The sequence below is a fragment of the Eulemur rufifrons genome, unplaced genomic scaffold (assembly GCF_041146395.1).
Source record: "Eulemur rufifrons isolate Redbay unplaced genomic scaffold, OSU_ERuf_1 scaffold_618, whole genome shotgun sequence".
Classification (NCBI taxonomy): Eukaryota; Metazoa; Chordata; class Mammalia; order Primates; family Lemuridae; genus Eulemur; species Eulemur rufifrons.
Genome location: NW_027183400.1, coordinates 1 through 14,366, shown reverse-complemented (window position 1 = coordinate 14,366; position 14,366 = coordinate 1). Strand labels below are relative to the sequence as shown.

At 44.0% G+C, this 14,366-nt stretch overlaps 2 protein-coding genes across 2 annotated transcripts; one reads left to right on the top strand and one right to left on the bottom strand.

Annotated features, from left to right (window-relative positions):
- The first annotated feature begins 1,417 nt into the window (after nucleotides 1-1,417).
- On the top strand, nucleotides 1,418-4,264 carry LOC138380640 (uncharacterized protein C16orf46-like). Its single transcript, XM_069465003.1, has 2 exons — nucleotides 1,418-1,627; nucleotides 3,200-4,264. The coding sequence occupies exons 1-2, from the start codon at nucleotides 1,418-1,420 to the stop codon at nucleotides 4,226-4,228; spliced, it is 1,239 nt and encodes a 412-aa protein (XP_069321104.1). The 3' UTR covers nucleotides 4,229-4,264.
- A 6,167-nt stretch (nucleotides 4,265-10,431) lies between these two features.
- LOC138380639 (ATM interactor-like) lies at nucleotides 10,432-14,126 on the bottom strand. Its single transcript, XM_069465001.1, has one exon. It carries the CDS (start codon nucleotides 14,102-14,104, stop codon nucleotides 12,338-12,340), a length of 1,767 nt encoding a protein of 588 aa, XP_069321102.1. The 5' UTR covers nucleotides 14,105-14,126; the 3' UTR covers nucleotides 10,432-12,337.
- Between the last annotated feature and the right edge of the window lie 240 nt (nucleotides 14,127-14,366).

Sequence of the window (14,366 nt, the reverse complement as noted above, 5' to 3'; positions counted from 1 at the left end):
TATATATTATTTTTAGTTGTCCAGCTAATTTATTTCTATTTTTAGTAGAGACGGGGTCTCACTCTTGCTCAGGCTGGTCTTGAACTCCTGACCTCAAGCGATCCTCCCGCCTTGGCCTCTCAGAGTAGCTAGGATTACACGCATGAGCCACTGCGCCTGGCCTGCTATGAACATTTATGTACAAGTTTTTGTTTGAATGCCTGTTTTCGGTTCTCTTAGGTATATTCCTAGGACCAGAATTTCTGGGTTTTATGGTAATTCTGTTTTATTTTTTGAGTAGCTACCAAATCATTTTCCAGACATTTCCAAAAACCAGTTTTCATTCCCACCAGCAATGAATGAGGGTTCTGGTTTCTCCATATCCTTGCCAACACTTGTTGTTTTGATTTTTTTTTGAGAACCAGTATTTATTTTGGGGAATGGAGCAGGGACAGAGAGGTAGAGGTGTGGGAAAGGCAAGGAACTGATCGACATGGCCTAGACTATGTGCCCCACCAGGTTCCCAAGAAGATTGTGGATGCCCAAGCCAAATATCAAGGGTTGCTGGGAAGGGGAAAAGGAGGAGGGCAAGGAGGCTGGAGGTGCATAAATCGTACATATCCACTACAGTTCTCTCAGGGGTAGCACAATATCATTTGGACGTTTTTGGAGTCAGAGGTAGTGATGCTCGAACCTGCATTCCTTACTATGCTCTGTACCCCATCGCAAGAAATAGAGGCTGTGCTAGTGTCTTCCTGTCGTTTTTTCTTCACTCCTAACGTCAGACTTTAATTTAATCTATTAATTAGTCTTTTGGGTTTTTTTGTTTGTTTGATTGTTTTTTTTTTTTGGAGACAGAGTCTCACTCTGTTGCCCAGGCTAGAGTGCCATGGCATCAGCTTAGCTCACAGCAACCTCAAACTCCTGAGCTTAAGCAATCCTTCTGCCTGAGCCTTCCAAGTAGCTGGGACTACAGGCATGCGCCACCATGGCCAGCTAATTTTTTTTATATATTATTTTTAGTTGTCTGGCTAATTTATTTCTATTTTTAGTAGAGACGGGGTCTCGCTCTTGCTCAGGCTGGTCTTGAACTCCTGACCTTAAGCGATCCTCTCCCTTCGGCCTCCCAGAGTGCTACGATTACAGGTGTGAGCCACCGCGCCTGGCCAATCCATTAGTCTTTAATTAAAATTAGCCTTACCTTTTTTTTTTTTTCTCGAGCCCTATGGAATGTTGGAAAGCCTTATCTTTTATAATGCCAGTGGTTGGCAATGGATAGTTTCATAATATTTATTCTTAGTCTATTCCTGGATGTCTTGAAAATATTTCACCTGAGTTATTGAATTGTTTTTTTAAAAAATTAATATTAAAAACTAAGTTTAATCTACATTTTCAGACTGCAAGAAGATGTTAAATACTTTAAGCAACCGTCACAGTAATGGATCTCTGTCAGAAAAATGAGACTGATATAGAAAATAGTAAAAATAATGAAATTCAAAGCACAGAAGAAACCGAACTCACCTGTACTTGTCCAGATGAAAGAAGTGAAAAGAATCATGTTTGTTGTCTTCTCAATATCAGTGACATTACACTTGAACAAGATGAAAAAGCCACTGAGTTTAGCATCGGGACTGGATGGGAAGAAGCGGTGAGTATCTTCTTGAGTTAGATCTCTTGCACATCAATGTTTTGATGCAGAACATTTCTTTTTCAAAAATAGTTAATATTACCAAAATATGTAGCAGCATCAATGAAATATAGAAACTCTCAGAACACAGGTCAAATGTTATTGATGATAATAGCAGCACCTGTTATTAGGTATTTTTGGCCACTTACTATGTGGACAGCGCAGTACTAATGCTTTGCGTACATTAATTCATTCAACCTCTCCATAGCCATTTGAGGCAGGTGTATTAACGGCCTCACTTTTTGGATAAGGATACTGAGTCACCCAAAAGATGAAGTAACATGCCCACGATCACCCAGCCAGAAGTGGCCAAGGCAGGGCTTGAGTCTGGGTCTTCCGAACTGCAGAACCTGAGCTCCTTAACGGCTGTGCTGAACTCCCTGGGAGAACTGGGGTTTCTGCCCTGGTGGTTCTACTCAGAACTCTGTGGGCTTCTTCTTAAACTATTCTTAGAATCAATAATAGAATCCTAAATTTAAAGTTATAAGGAAACTTGGTCTTTCCGGTGATTAAACAGGATTGCCATATTAAGCAAATGAAAATATAGGACACCCAATAAATTTGAATTTCAGATAAACAATCCCTAACTTATTTAGTATAAATGTGTCGCAAATATGGTCCTGTATTTTTATCTGGCAACCCTGTTTTAATGGTGACCTGTGGCAAGGTCAACCAGGGGACTCTGGGCATGGATGGGGCAGGTATGCCTTGGGCATGCAGGACTCCTCTGCACCCCAGGACCTGCCTCTGCTCATGGCTTTGCCTCCAGCACCTCAAAGCAACAGTCTTCCCCAGGATGTCCCCATGGCAAACAGAGACTGGTGGTACAGGAAATCCTTGTAGGTAGGACAAACATAAACAGCTTTGATTTTATTTTATACTTCTGATTTAAATGTACATCTGAAAAGAAATATAGTTAACACATCAGAGGGATAATTTACAAATACTATTGCTTAGCATTTTAATACTAACAAATACTATTGCTAGTATTTAGGATTATCAAATACTATTACAAATACTCTTACTTAGTATGAGGCTAAAATAGGTATTAAAAGTTTTCTTTTGGCTGGGCGCAGTGGCTCATGCCTGTAATTCTAGCACTTTTGGAGTCCAAGGTGGGAGGATCGCTTGAGGCCAGGAGTTCAAGACCAGCCTGGGTAACATAGGGAGACTGTGTCTTTACGAAAAATTTAAAAAATTAGCCGGGCATGGTGGCATGCACCTGTAATCCCAGCTACTCAGGAGGCTGAGACAGGAGGATCGCTTAAGCCCAGGAGTTGGAGGTTGCAATGAGCTATGCTCGAGTTACTGTACTCTAGCCCAGGTGACAGAGCAAGACCAATATTTTTATTTTTATTTTTTATTAATATTTTTATTATTAAAAATAAATAAAAGGTTTTTAAATTTTTAAGTGAGTCAATTTTAAGAAAAATATTGGTTCACATAAGACTGCCAAAATGGGGATGTGGCCAAAATTGGGGCAACTAGAGTTTGGGCACCTTGGCTAGAAAGTAACATGTTCTTTATTTGCAGGTCCAAGGCTGGGGAAGGACTTCTTCAACTGCCTGCATCTGGCCAAGGAAGAAACTAAAAAAGGCGAGGGTAGGAGAAAGTGCCAGCAGTGGCTGCTTAGTCTGTGTGAATCTCTCCCAAGGGAGCCTCGAGGCCAGGCCTCCTACAGAGGCTGGGACATTAGAGGCAGGGGCTGACACAGAGGCCGGCCTGGGGAAGGATCGGAACAGCCTCTCCCAGACCCAGGAGTCCCCCCAGGTCTCTAGCACTGCTTCCAGGGAGATTAGTAAAATCTGCTTTCCCACCTACATTCCTGGAGAGAGAAAAAGTGTGCAAATCAAGGAGTTTATTTTGTGCACACGAGACTGGGCCGTCCCTGAGGCCATTAGGGGCAAGGCCCCCAGCAGTCCCGGGGGCGGCGCTGACAGAGGGCTCTCCATCTCACATGCCCTGACCCCCAAGGCCCTCTTAGTTCTGCCCCCCTTGAAACCTTCACTCCCCAGTGGCTTGGATGTTCTGGGTAAGAAGAGTAAGAACTTTTTCTTGCAGTCAGAAGAGAAGGTGCAGTCAGGAGAGAGTGTGGAAAAGGATGAGTGTGTGGCTTGTGCATATAGATTGAAAACGGTTGACCGAAAAGGTGAAAAGAGACCTGTTGAGCTGGCCAAGCACCTTAAGGACAATGGCACGCTGCCCTTCCCTTCCCCCGTGGCCCAGCGGACGTGCCTGTCGGCCGATCCCCAGCGGTGCTGCCTGCCCTGTTCCCTCCTGCCCGAGAAAAACCTGGCATTCCCTCCCAACCCCAGCAACGTGCGCTATCTCGCCACCTTGCGGCTTTTGCAGAAACAGAGAGTGCAAAACTGCAAAGTCAAATTCAAAGCCAAGGAGCCGAGACCTCCTGTGAACACCCAAAAGCACGTTCTCACAGAGGCCAAGCAGGAAAACAGGCCCCAAACACTGGACACCAAAGTGTTCCCAAGCCCAAGAGCTCTCTTGCCGTCCCTCACAGTGAGCAGAGTTGTCATTCCCGTCGCCACCCACAGGGTCCTCTGAGACGGCATAATAGAATTCCGTGGGAAAGAGCCCTGCTTAAAATTCTGAAATGCATTCATCCTTTCTCGTGTTCTCCTCTCTCTCCTACTACCTTCCCCATTCTCTCTCTCTCTCTCTGTCCTCCCCCCTCGGCCCCTCACTTTCTCTTTCCTCTTCTTCTCTTGTCTTCTTTCCTCCCCCACTTTCTCTCATCTCTCTCTCTTTTGTTTTTTTACTAGAAGCAGAGGAAATTGAAGCTCATTGGATGGGTTTTGACTTTTTCTCTGAAACACCATATTCATGCGCTTCTGCTGCTTAACCATTCACAGAAGGCAAGCTGGCCACACCTGCCCAGCCTCTGCCTGCCTTACCTCCACTCCAAGTGGAAGCTGCAGGAAAGGTGGGGAATACGTGGGGCCTCGCTCTGTGCTGCCCCCGTGCCAGCCCAGAGCTGTCTGGCAGGGGCTGCTTCTGCGCACCCCACTGCCTTAAGCTAAGGACGCTGGCCTGGTTTAGACCCAACTGCTTCCTGATCTTTTGAACCAGGCAGATGTCTTCATTTTCTTCTGCAACAAAGATCTGAAGCATTACTTTAATAGAAAACCCCAGCCTGTGTCCAAGTGAATATCCTTGTGTCCAAATGTCCGCGGTATCATGTATCGTGTGTATCCAGGGTGCCACATCCTCCTGTTGTTTCCATGGATACACACTGTCCATCATCTCCTGTGTGTCCAGGGTGTCATGTCCTCGTATTGCAGCCTCACGCCAATCTCTATGTCTGGAAGTTTTAGCCAAAGCTCTACAAAATCCAGCCTGGGAAGCAGGTTAAGAAAGAATTAGTTTTTTGGGGAAAAAAAAGTCACAGTGATTATCATTACCCCACATGCTTCCTCTGGTCTCACCTTGCATCTCATATTTGGAACCCTCAAGCCCAGACATTTATGGAACGGGGCTGTTCCTTTCTCCCTTCTCTCCTCCCTCTGCCTCTTACTTTAGCCCAGTGCATATTCCTGAAGTTGTATCCAAATTAAACAACGTTTGTGAATGAGTTGTATTTTAAATACCAGTGATGTTGCTATGTAGACGGATGCTCTGACAAACCATTCTGTGATACAAGTAATCATTAAGCTGCTTTGAATTGCATAGTTTGAATTTGCCTAAGGTAGGTTGTACTTGAACTTTGGACTTTCCATCCTCTAAATGATGGAGGGGACAGAATATATGACTGTATTTGTAAACAAACTTCCCATAATTGGTCTTCGTAATGCTTTGTTAGCCTAGGGTTTTTTGTTTTTAAGAAACACCAGAAATGTTAGAATGGCTGTAATTCAACAGTCACTAGAAGGTGTATTTGCCTACTGAGGTTGGACACTTACAGTCTAGAAGCAATCGTTAAGGTTTTTCCCCCTTCTTCCCTGAAAAAAGAAACCCTCTGGATTCTGTCCTAAAGAGGAGTCCCGATTTCCCAGTTTCTGGACAGTGGGGTGTTGGACCCGGTACTGTCTGAGGACCTTCGGGTTCTGGCATCCTGCCCATCTAGGCAGTGGTTTTTCAAGCCCCCCTTTTTAAAGCAGCAGGATAATTAAGCTCTGTGTGTCATCAGTCCAAAGTGTGTGTTTGGAGGAGAGTGCCCGCCTACCGAGGGAGGGCCCAGGCCCACCGACTCAGCCCAAGGGACTTACCTTCTGAGAGCTTGAGGCAGTTTGAAAACACATGTCTAAGTTGCAATAGAATTTTTTTTTTTTTTTTAACGAAAAAGTCTTTTGTTCAGATAAGAAATGTAAATTCTATAGATTTTGGTATTAATATATTAATAATTTAGAATTAAGAGGAGGGCCAATCTGAACAAAGGTAGGGCCCACATTTACTGCAGATTTGTAGTATCCTTTTTGAGCAAATAATTGGCCAACAAAATATTGACTAAATATTCCTTCGTGAACAGATTAAGAACGTTCTGCCTTTGGCATCTCTTTGGTTTAGCAGTTATTCAAGTACCCGATAAAGCCCCTCTGGTATCTATTGCATTAGCCCAGGCTTCGCCTGTTAGTCCGGGGATAAAGTCACTGCCTCAGATTTGTTCAGATTAGCTCAGGACATCCAAGCTGGTTCTTTGCTGTCCAAGTCTAGATAAAGGTTAAATGTTTCATAGAGTGCAGTTTCCCACTGGGATTCTGAGTCACTGACAACACATGTAGGGTGAATCCTGCATTTTAAGAGTTAAGTGCGTTGTGATGTGGGTGCTAACAGCCTTTCCTACCTCAAGGTGATGGTCTCAGTTAGGTTTTGGTTTCTTTAGTCCTCTCCACACCAAGCACAGAGAGTTCTGCGTTTCATTCCTCATTCTATTACATTATATTTGGAGATCTCATCAGTAAAACTTTCCAAACTTCTGTTTTCTTGAAATCTTAAAAGTGACCAGGCCGGGCGCGGTGGCTCACGCCTGTAATCCTAGCACTCTGGGAGGCCGAGGCGGGCGGATCGTTTGAGCTCAGGAGTTCGAGACCAGCCTGAGCAAGAGCGAGACCCCGCCCATACTAAAAATAAAAAGAAATTATATGGATAGCTAAAAATATATATAGAAAAATTAGCCGGGCATGGTGGCGCATGCCTGTAGTCCCAGCTACTTGGGAGGCTGAGGCAGGAGGATTGCTTGAGCCCAGGAGTTTGAGGTTGCTGGGAGCTAGGCTGACGCCACAGCACTCTAGCCTGGGCAACAGAGCGAGACTCTGACTCAAAAGAAAAAAAAAAAGTGACCAAGTGGAGTTCTGGCAGCGTCCCACACAGGGTTCCCGCAGGGCCTGGGGTCACCTAGTGGGTGAGGCCGGGGCTGAGGCCCAGACGAGGTGAGGCAGGGACAGAGGGATGGGAACCCCTCACCCCCAGCAGACAGAATGCGAACCTTACAGAGAGATGAGGGGTGTCACCTTTGAAGGGCAGCGGGAAGATTTTAAGTCAGAATAAGGCCTGGCTCCATTTGGACAAAGACTCCGAAAGACTTTCCCTAATTTTTTAGTTTTATCCTTTTTATTCTGTACTTTGCCCCCTATAGGGGAATTTACCTGCACTTCAAAGACCATGCTACACAGTGATTTGAACTCAGAATCAAATTTGCTTTTGGTCTCTCCCTCTGAGCTCAGGAGCTTTAGGACCCCCAGAGACCGCAGAAGCCCCGGCTCATCTCAGCTAAATGACAGCACTGAAGTTGCGTTGCTCGGCTGCGGGCCTCACATCTGGGGCTTTTCCGGATGTCTGGGCTTGGGTCCAGTGCAGCTTTGGTGCTGTCATTTAGGGGTTAGTCATAAGCACGCCAGGGAAGAAAGAAACAGAGGGGCTTCTTGACTGATAGAAGACGAGGGCTGTCCCTGGTACCACAGAGAACACTCTTCTGCTGTCTGCCAGGCAAACTAGGACCGCCGGAGCCAGGAGAGGATTCAATGGCATGCTCGTAATTACTAATCGAAACTCATCCTTGAGTCCTAGTAACCAGTAAAGTTCAAGTTCCACTTGAATTTGCAAGTCATTCTTTCTAGGAATTCAAAGCCTCTAGCCAGGCACGGTGATGGCAACTTGTGGTCCCAGCTACGCAGGAGGCTGAGGCAGGAGGATGGCTTGAGTCCACGAGTTTGAGGTTACAGTAAGGGATGATTGCACCACTGCACTCCAGCCTGGACAACAGAGCCAGACCCTGTCTCAAAAAAACCAAAAAAAAAAAAAAAAAAAAAAAACCCAAAGCGTCTTCCCTTCCCAGGCATTATCTCTTTTTATCCAGAGCATATGAATGAGAATCAGGGATCATTTTCCTCCTTTGACCCAAGGAGAAATTGATCAGCAGAGGGTTGAGTTCGGTCAGGCCAGCGTGGGGGTCTGCGGCCTGGGGACCTGGAGGCTCAAGTATATTTCACAGGTGGGGACATTTGGGGTACTGGATGGAAAATATCACATAAGGCAAAAGGAAGGCTCAAGAATGTCATTTCTTCCTGTAAAATGGGAACAGCTTTCAGACACAGGATGTGCTGAAGATGTTCAGGTAATGTATGTTAAACTCCAACAGAGATTTCTGTTTTTCCTGAACGTGTTGATCAGATCAAATACAAAAAGCTGGGTAATTTCCCTCTAATGAATGACTTGTTTAAAATCATATAGAAATCATGTGGACGTGTTGAGCTGTCATTTGGACATTTGGGGGGTCTTTACTTACCTTGGCAACTTGTCAACTACAGCTCCTTGCTTGGGTTCCTGTCAATCCATCTTAATTCTCCGGCCTTTTTCCTCATCTTGTTTTGTCTGCATTTCTGCTGCACAGTCTAAACACCACTGCTCTGCACATCCAGACCATGGCGCGTGTACTGACTGTGTTATCCTGAGGCGTTCTGGGACAAAATCTACTTTTCAAGTTCAATCTCCCAGATCAAAGCTATTGTATAGTTTCTTGAGCAGTCTTAGGTTAAATCCAGTATCCACTGCAATAAGTAAAAATAGAACCATCTTCCTCTTTTCCTATGTTAACAAAACTACTGGGAAAGAAGAATTAGGTTAAAAGAGACTTGACTTCCACCAGCAGTTTGCAAACCGGGAGACACACAGCCTTGGGTACAAAATGAAGGTGCGCTCTGAGAGAACAAAGAAAGGGGCTATTTTTACAGAGAAAGTCTCTGCCCGGGTTCCTACTCTGGTCCACTTATGCAAATCAGGGATGCAAACGGGTCTCGTTCTGATTGGTCAATGCTTGGTTATTGGTTCATCTGTTGGTTAGGTCCACGAGGCAAAATGGGGTTTTCCAGCAGCCAGTGATTCAGGTGGTGTGAACAGGAACAGAGATATCCATGTCCTGAAATTAGGCGAGCTTGTGGGTTTTTTGAGCAAGCAGAGTACGTGCGTGACCTCTAGTCGGCAAATGGCCACTTGGCTCCCCCCCCCCCCCCCCCCCCCCCCCCCCCCCCCCCCCCCCCCCTGGCTCTTTCAGGTTCACACCGAGGAGCTGAGAACCATTAGGAGTTTTGGGTTTTTTTTACATCCAGTTTTGCCACTGGGCATTGCTGCTTTTGCCCTAAAAATAAGGGAATTAATACCTAAAGTCCTTCCTAATTCTATCATTTTAGCACGGCTAATTTGCCTGCACTCATTATTATTAGAAACTCAGAATGGTGAACAGTTCTTTCTGTCCCTGGTTTCAATCAGACTTGCTCTGGATCCTGGCCTTTCTAGTGTCAAAGTTTAAAAAAAAAAAAACAAAAAAATGAATTTCAATTTATACATTGCAAAAGTTGCTGACAGTAAAAGAAACTCTAAGGAGGTTTTTTTTTTTTTTTAATTTACATAAGACTATGAGAACTCAACCTCTGCTAACATATACTTTCTAAACAACATCATTTCTTAGAGGGTTGAATGGCCCGGCTTGCTACTGCATTTAAGCAATGCTGGAAGTTCCATCCCAGCAACTAGCCCATCTTTAATCTGGGCACCATTGCCATTTTGGGCTGAATCACTCTCTGTGGTCCTGTGCATGGTGGGATGTTTAGCAGCATCCCTGGCCTGAGCCACTAAATGCCTCAGAGATAGAGAGATGCAGTGGCTACTGTCCCCTGGAGCAGGATGCTCCACAGCAGTGGGTCCAGTTTGAAAATGGCGTCCCGCTGCAGCAGCTTGGATCACAGTGTGGCTGCTTTTCTGGAGTATTGCAGCCATGTGAACTCCAGGCAGCTTTCTAAAGTGGGCTCATGGCCTGTGAGGACTGCAGAATTCTCCAGCAGCAGTGACTGCAGGTGTCTGTGCTGTTAATGGGAACTTTTGAGATTGGGGGCTCCTGCTTTCCTTTTCCCCACAGGGAGAAAGAAGTCCCTCTTGGTTTTGAGCTGATCCTGACTGGGCAGAGGCAGGGTGTTCCATTCCCTTCTCTACGCAGCCATCAGTCTCCGTGCTCCGCAGGTTCTCAACCCCTCCCCTGTTGTTCTCCAGCACTTTCCTTCAGATACTCTAATCAAAGTGTATTTGTTTATTCATTCCTTTGGTCCTTTTTTTGTGGGGGTGTCTTGCTGATGTCACCTGGAATGTCCTTTCTAGGAAAATTGTTAGCATATTTTCATGAACAAATGAAATGAAATCATGTCATCATGCGACTTTCAGGAGACAAGTCTGTAAAAAGGCAACAAAATACATCACATTATGAAAAGGTCAAAGAATTCACAAAAAAAGGTAGAATTCTAGCGTTTCTTTAATCACTGAATTTCAGTTTTTACAAAGAATCAGTTCAGGTAACTAAGGTTTTGAAGGGGAAACAGTTCTTGTACACGAAAGACTATTACATGCTCCATTTTTCTGCAAATATATTGGATAGATTAACAAACATTGTCACAGAAACAAAATGGTATTTTTTTTTTAAAGCCACAGATCACTGCACATATATTTACAAAAAGCCACAAACATGCATTTCTCCTTTATTTGGAGGACTTAAATAGATGTTTGAACATTAAGGCAGTGACAGTTCTAAAACATAATGAAATTCTAAGTTAAGGCTTTATGTTTGTTTTGAAACCCACATTCATGGGCAACTATGACCGAACTTTTATCTACCAGGTTGAATTCATCTGCCTAGGATATGTTATTTATCCATTACCAACACTTCTTTTGTGTCAGATGTATGGGATAGGAATTACTAGCAAAACCATTAATTTACTTTAATGAATCATTAGGTTTTATTTTGAGGAGTTAGCCTTCAGCAGCACACGTGTGCTTTTTTTTGGTTTTTTTTTTGTAAACTTAGAGAACTTACAGGCTGCACTGATGCTTACCTGTCTGAAAGTTGGCCAAGAATTAAGAATTCAGGATTTCCCAAATACAGAAACCCCCCAAAGCATACTTGATCGTGCTCCCATCTGAAAACATGGTAAATGTTCTTATTGAAATAGGTTCACCTTTGTTTTCTTTGATGAAGACTGTGGTATTATTCTTTTAAAAAATAAAGCAACAAAATGCAGAATACCGTATTTTAGATGGATCTGTTCTATAATTGCTAGCCTCAAGGCACAGACAATATCCTTGCTAGACGAATGTCTTTTCTTATTCAAGGGAAAGATAAACGAGTGGTGGACGGAAGAAAAATTCACTTTAAAATAATCGTAGATTACACTCTTGCCCTATCAAGCTTAGTAGAAGTGCAAAGTGTTGAAATCTAGGGGGGCGAGTGTCCTTTTCTCCTCTCACTTTTCTTAACACTGAGAGTGACAACACTCAGATCCAGCCTGTGGGTGCACTTCGGGAAACTGCTCCAGGGCTCCACCCCGGCCTGCTGTGGAAAGCAGACAGATGATCACAGAGTACGCTCCAGGATGAACTAATAGGCAACCCCGTGTTTCCACGGTTTGGATGACTTACTCTTATTTAGCAGGATCATTATTTACACTATGCTTGCTGCTCTTTCTTGAGGCAGTAATTTTACAGCAACAAACCTCTTATGAGGAAAGCACCGCACACTAACATTTGTATCAATAAGAGCTCATGTAGAGAAGGGATAGCATTGGCTACATGAAAACTACCTAAAAAGCTAAAGACAGCTGTAGTTTTCCTGGGTGTTTTCAAGTTGGAAAAGAGATGTCAAAGCAGAAGAAACTGCAGGCAGCAGGAGTCTAAAACCACAGAAGCACGGTTTAAATCTGATGGCGGCAGCATCAGATTTCTTTAGATATTACTATCGAGAAACAGAAATTTCTAACAAGCACTGTCAAAAATATTTTCTATGCAATTTAAGTATGTTACACGCGACTAAAATGTTTTGAAGATTTCAGAAGTTTGTACCCTAGTACCTGGTAAGCTTGGCTTCAGCTAAATGGCTCTATAGGTTTTATGGTTGTCAAATACATTTTTTTTTTTTTAAAAGATGGAAAGACTAGCTGTAAAAGGGCAAATGTAGGCAACACGAAAACAATTATTTTTAGATCAACATCTTACACTTTATAATACACTCACATTTATACACACATTTCATGTTTACAAGTACAAAAGGCAAGAACTGCAAAGAATCGAATCAACTGCATCATTGACTACATTCAACAGAATTGATACTGTTGTCCCTGTTCCCCATTTTCCAAATCCAGAAAGAAATGGTAAATGCCATCCCATACACGGAGTCCACTTTTAGAAGTTGGAGACTCTGTGTAGTTCAGCACACGTCTGGGTCTCTACCGAGCTGAACTGAGACTCCATCGTGTTCCAGGCCAAATCAGCCAGAAGAAAGTCATCCATTGCTGTCTGAGTTTCATTGCTGGTGAAGAACAAGCTCCCCAGGGTTTCAAAACCAGAACTCATGGTCTGTGTTTCTGCACTGTTCAACTGAACTTTACTTTCTAGAGCAGGTACGTTTTTAGCAGTGCAAATTCCTTCGGTTTGGGTCTCTGTGTCAGATGAATCAGTACTCATGGAAAAGCTGGAGTGTTTCAGAATATTTCCCAGAGGCAGATGAGGGCTACTGTCTAAAAAGAAGTTTAAGTCTGTCTGTGTCTGCGTGTCAAACATCTCAAGGCCCAAGAAGTTAGAATTTCCCCTACATCCATAGGACTGAGCAGAGGTGTCTGCGAGTAAGAAGTCAGTTTGGGTCTCTATGTCCAGCGATTCCAAGACTGGTTCAGTGTTCATAGTGCTAAGTTCACTCTCTTCAGTTTGAGTCTGGATATTTGAAGCTAAAAAGAACTCTTCGATATCAAAATCTATTCCGGGATTCTGGGCTGGGCCAGATGGGAGCTGGGTGTCAGGTCCAGGATTCGTGTCAGACAAAAGACTACGATTATCCAATGTGTGACCAGGCAGATTATTTGACAAGATGTTTTCTAAATCGCTTAATAAATCCATGGTTTGGGTCTGATTATCTGTCATGTTCTGTGAAGGAGGCATACCATTCTGTGCACTGAAGTTTATAATTGGTGCAGATTTCTCAATATCTTGATTTAAAGTCTTAGGGTCATTCTGCGGCAACAAACCATGAGTTACTGTCTCTGCTACTAAACTGCTGCTTATAATATTGTCTGTAGCAACACTGTATGATGAATGAACACTCTCAAAAATGTCTCCGCACATTCCAGCTTGGTCCATCTGCATGTGGTCATCAGTTGGACTCTGCATCCCATTGGTTTGAGTTTCCCTGGAGATCCCACCCGACTGGAAACAAGCATCTGTAAACGCATCAGTCTGAGCAGCAATAGACGACGTTACCTTAGAGCTAGGCAAAAACGTTTGAGTGTGGACACTAATGGGAAGGGACACTTGAGAATCAAATGACAAATCAGTCTGGGAACAAGACGACACAGAGGAATCGGGGCTAGCCCACTGTGTAGAAGGTATAAAGTTTTCTGAGACATAGGACAGATCTGTCTGTACATTGATGGAAGAAATGCTGTTCTTTTGACATGCGTTCCCAAGTTCTTGTAAAGGAGTAGATGGACTTTTCCCCAAATTCACTTGAACACCTGTACTAACTGGCTCAATTTTGGAAAGAGGTAGGCTCTCCTTAAGAGAGTAGGCCTCTGAATCTAGGCCAACGATCAGGGTTCCTATTGACAAGGGCAGTAAGTGCACAGCCCCTGTGGCAGAGCCCTGGTCGACACCTAACACCACAGGCTGGGCCGAGGAGTCGGCCGTAGGCACAAAGACAGGCATAGGAGACAACTGCATCACAGGTAGTTTAACCAAAGCCACTTTGGGCTTTGGTAAAAGCAACTTCTGAGGATATTTTGGAGGTGTGGTAAGTGTCTGCTTTCTGGCATTAGAGCCGCAAGAATCTTCGAAAGGTGTTTCTAGCTTTATTTCTGGAGCTTCTAATTCTTGCGTGTCTGGTCTAGGGATTGGTTGGTTGCTCAAGGATTCAACGGTCTTATTGGACAACTTCTGGTTTTGCAGGCAGTTTTCCATCTTCCTTTTCTTACTAGGTGGATCCCTGAAAACAATGACAGAGCAAAAAGAAAACCAATCTTAAAACGCAGCTTTCTTCGACTGTGACACTGTATCTTTGCTTACTCACAAATGCCATTTCCCCCCTCATCTATAGCAGAGGTCACATTCAACCCAGGGAAGATAAATTCCTTCTCTTGCAACTCTGGGAATTAGGCTTATTATGGTAGGTGATTGTTCAGAAACATGCAAAGAGGGACCGGGAAGGAGGAAATATACCTTT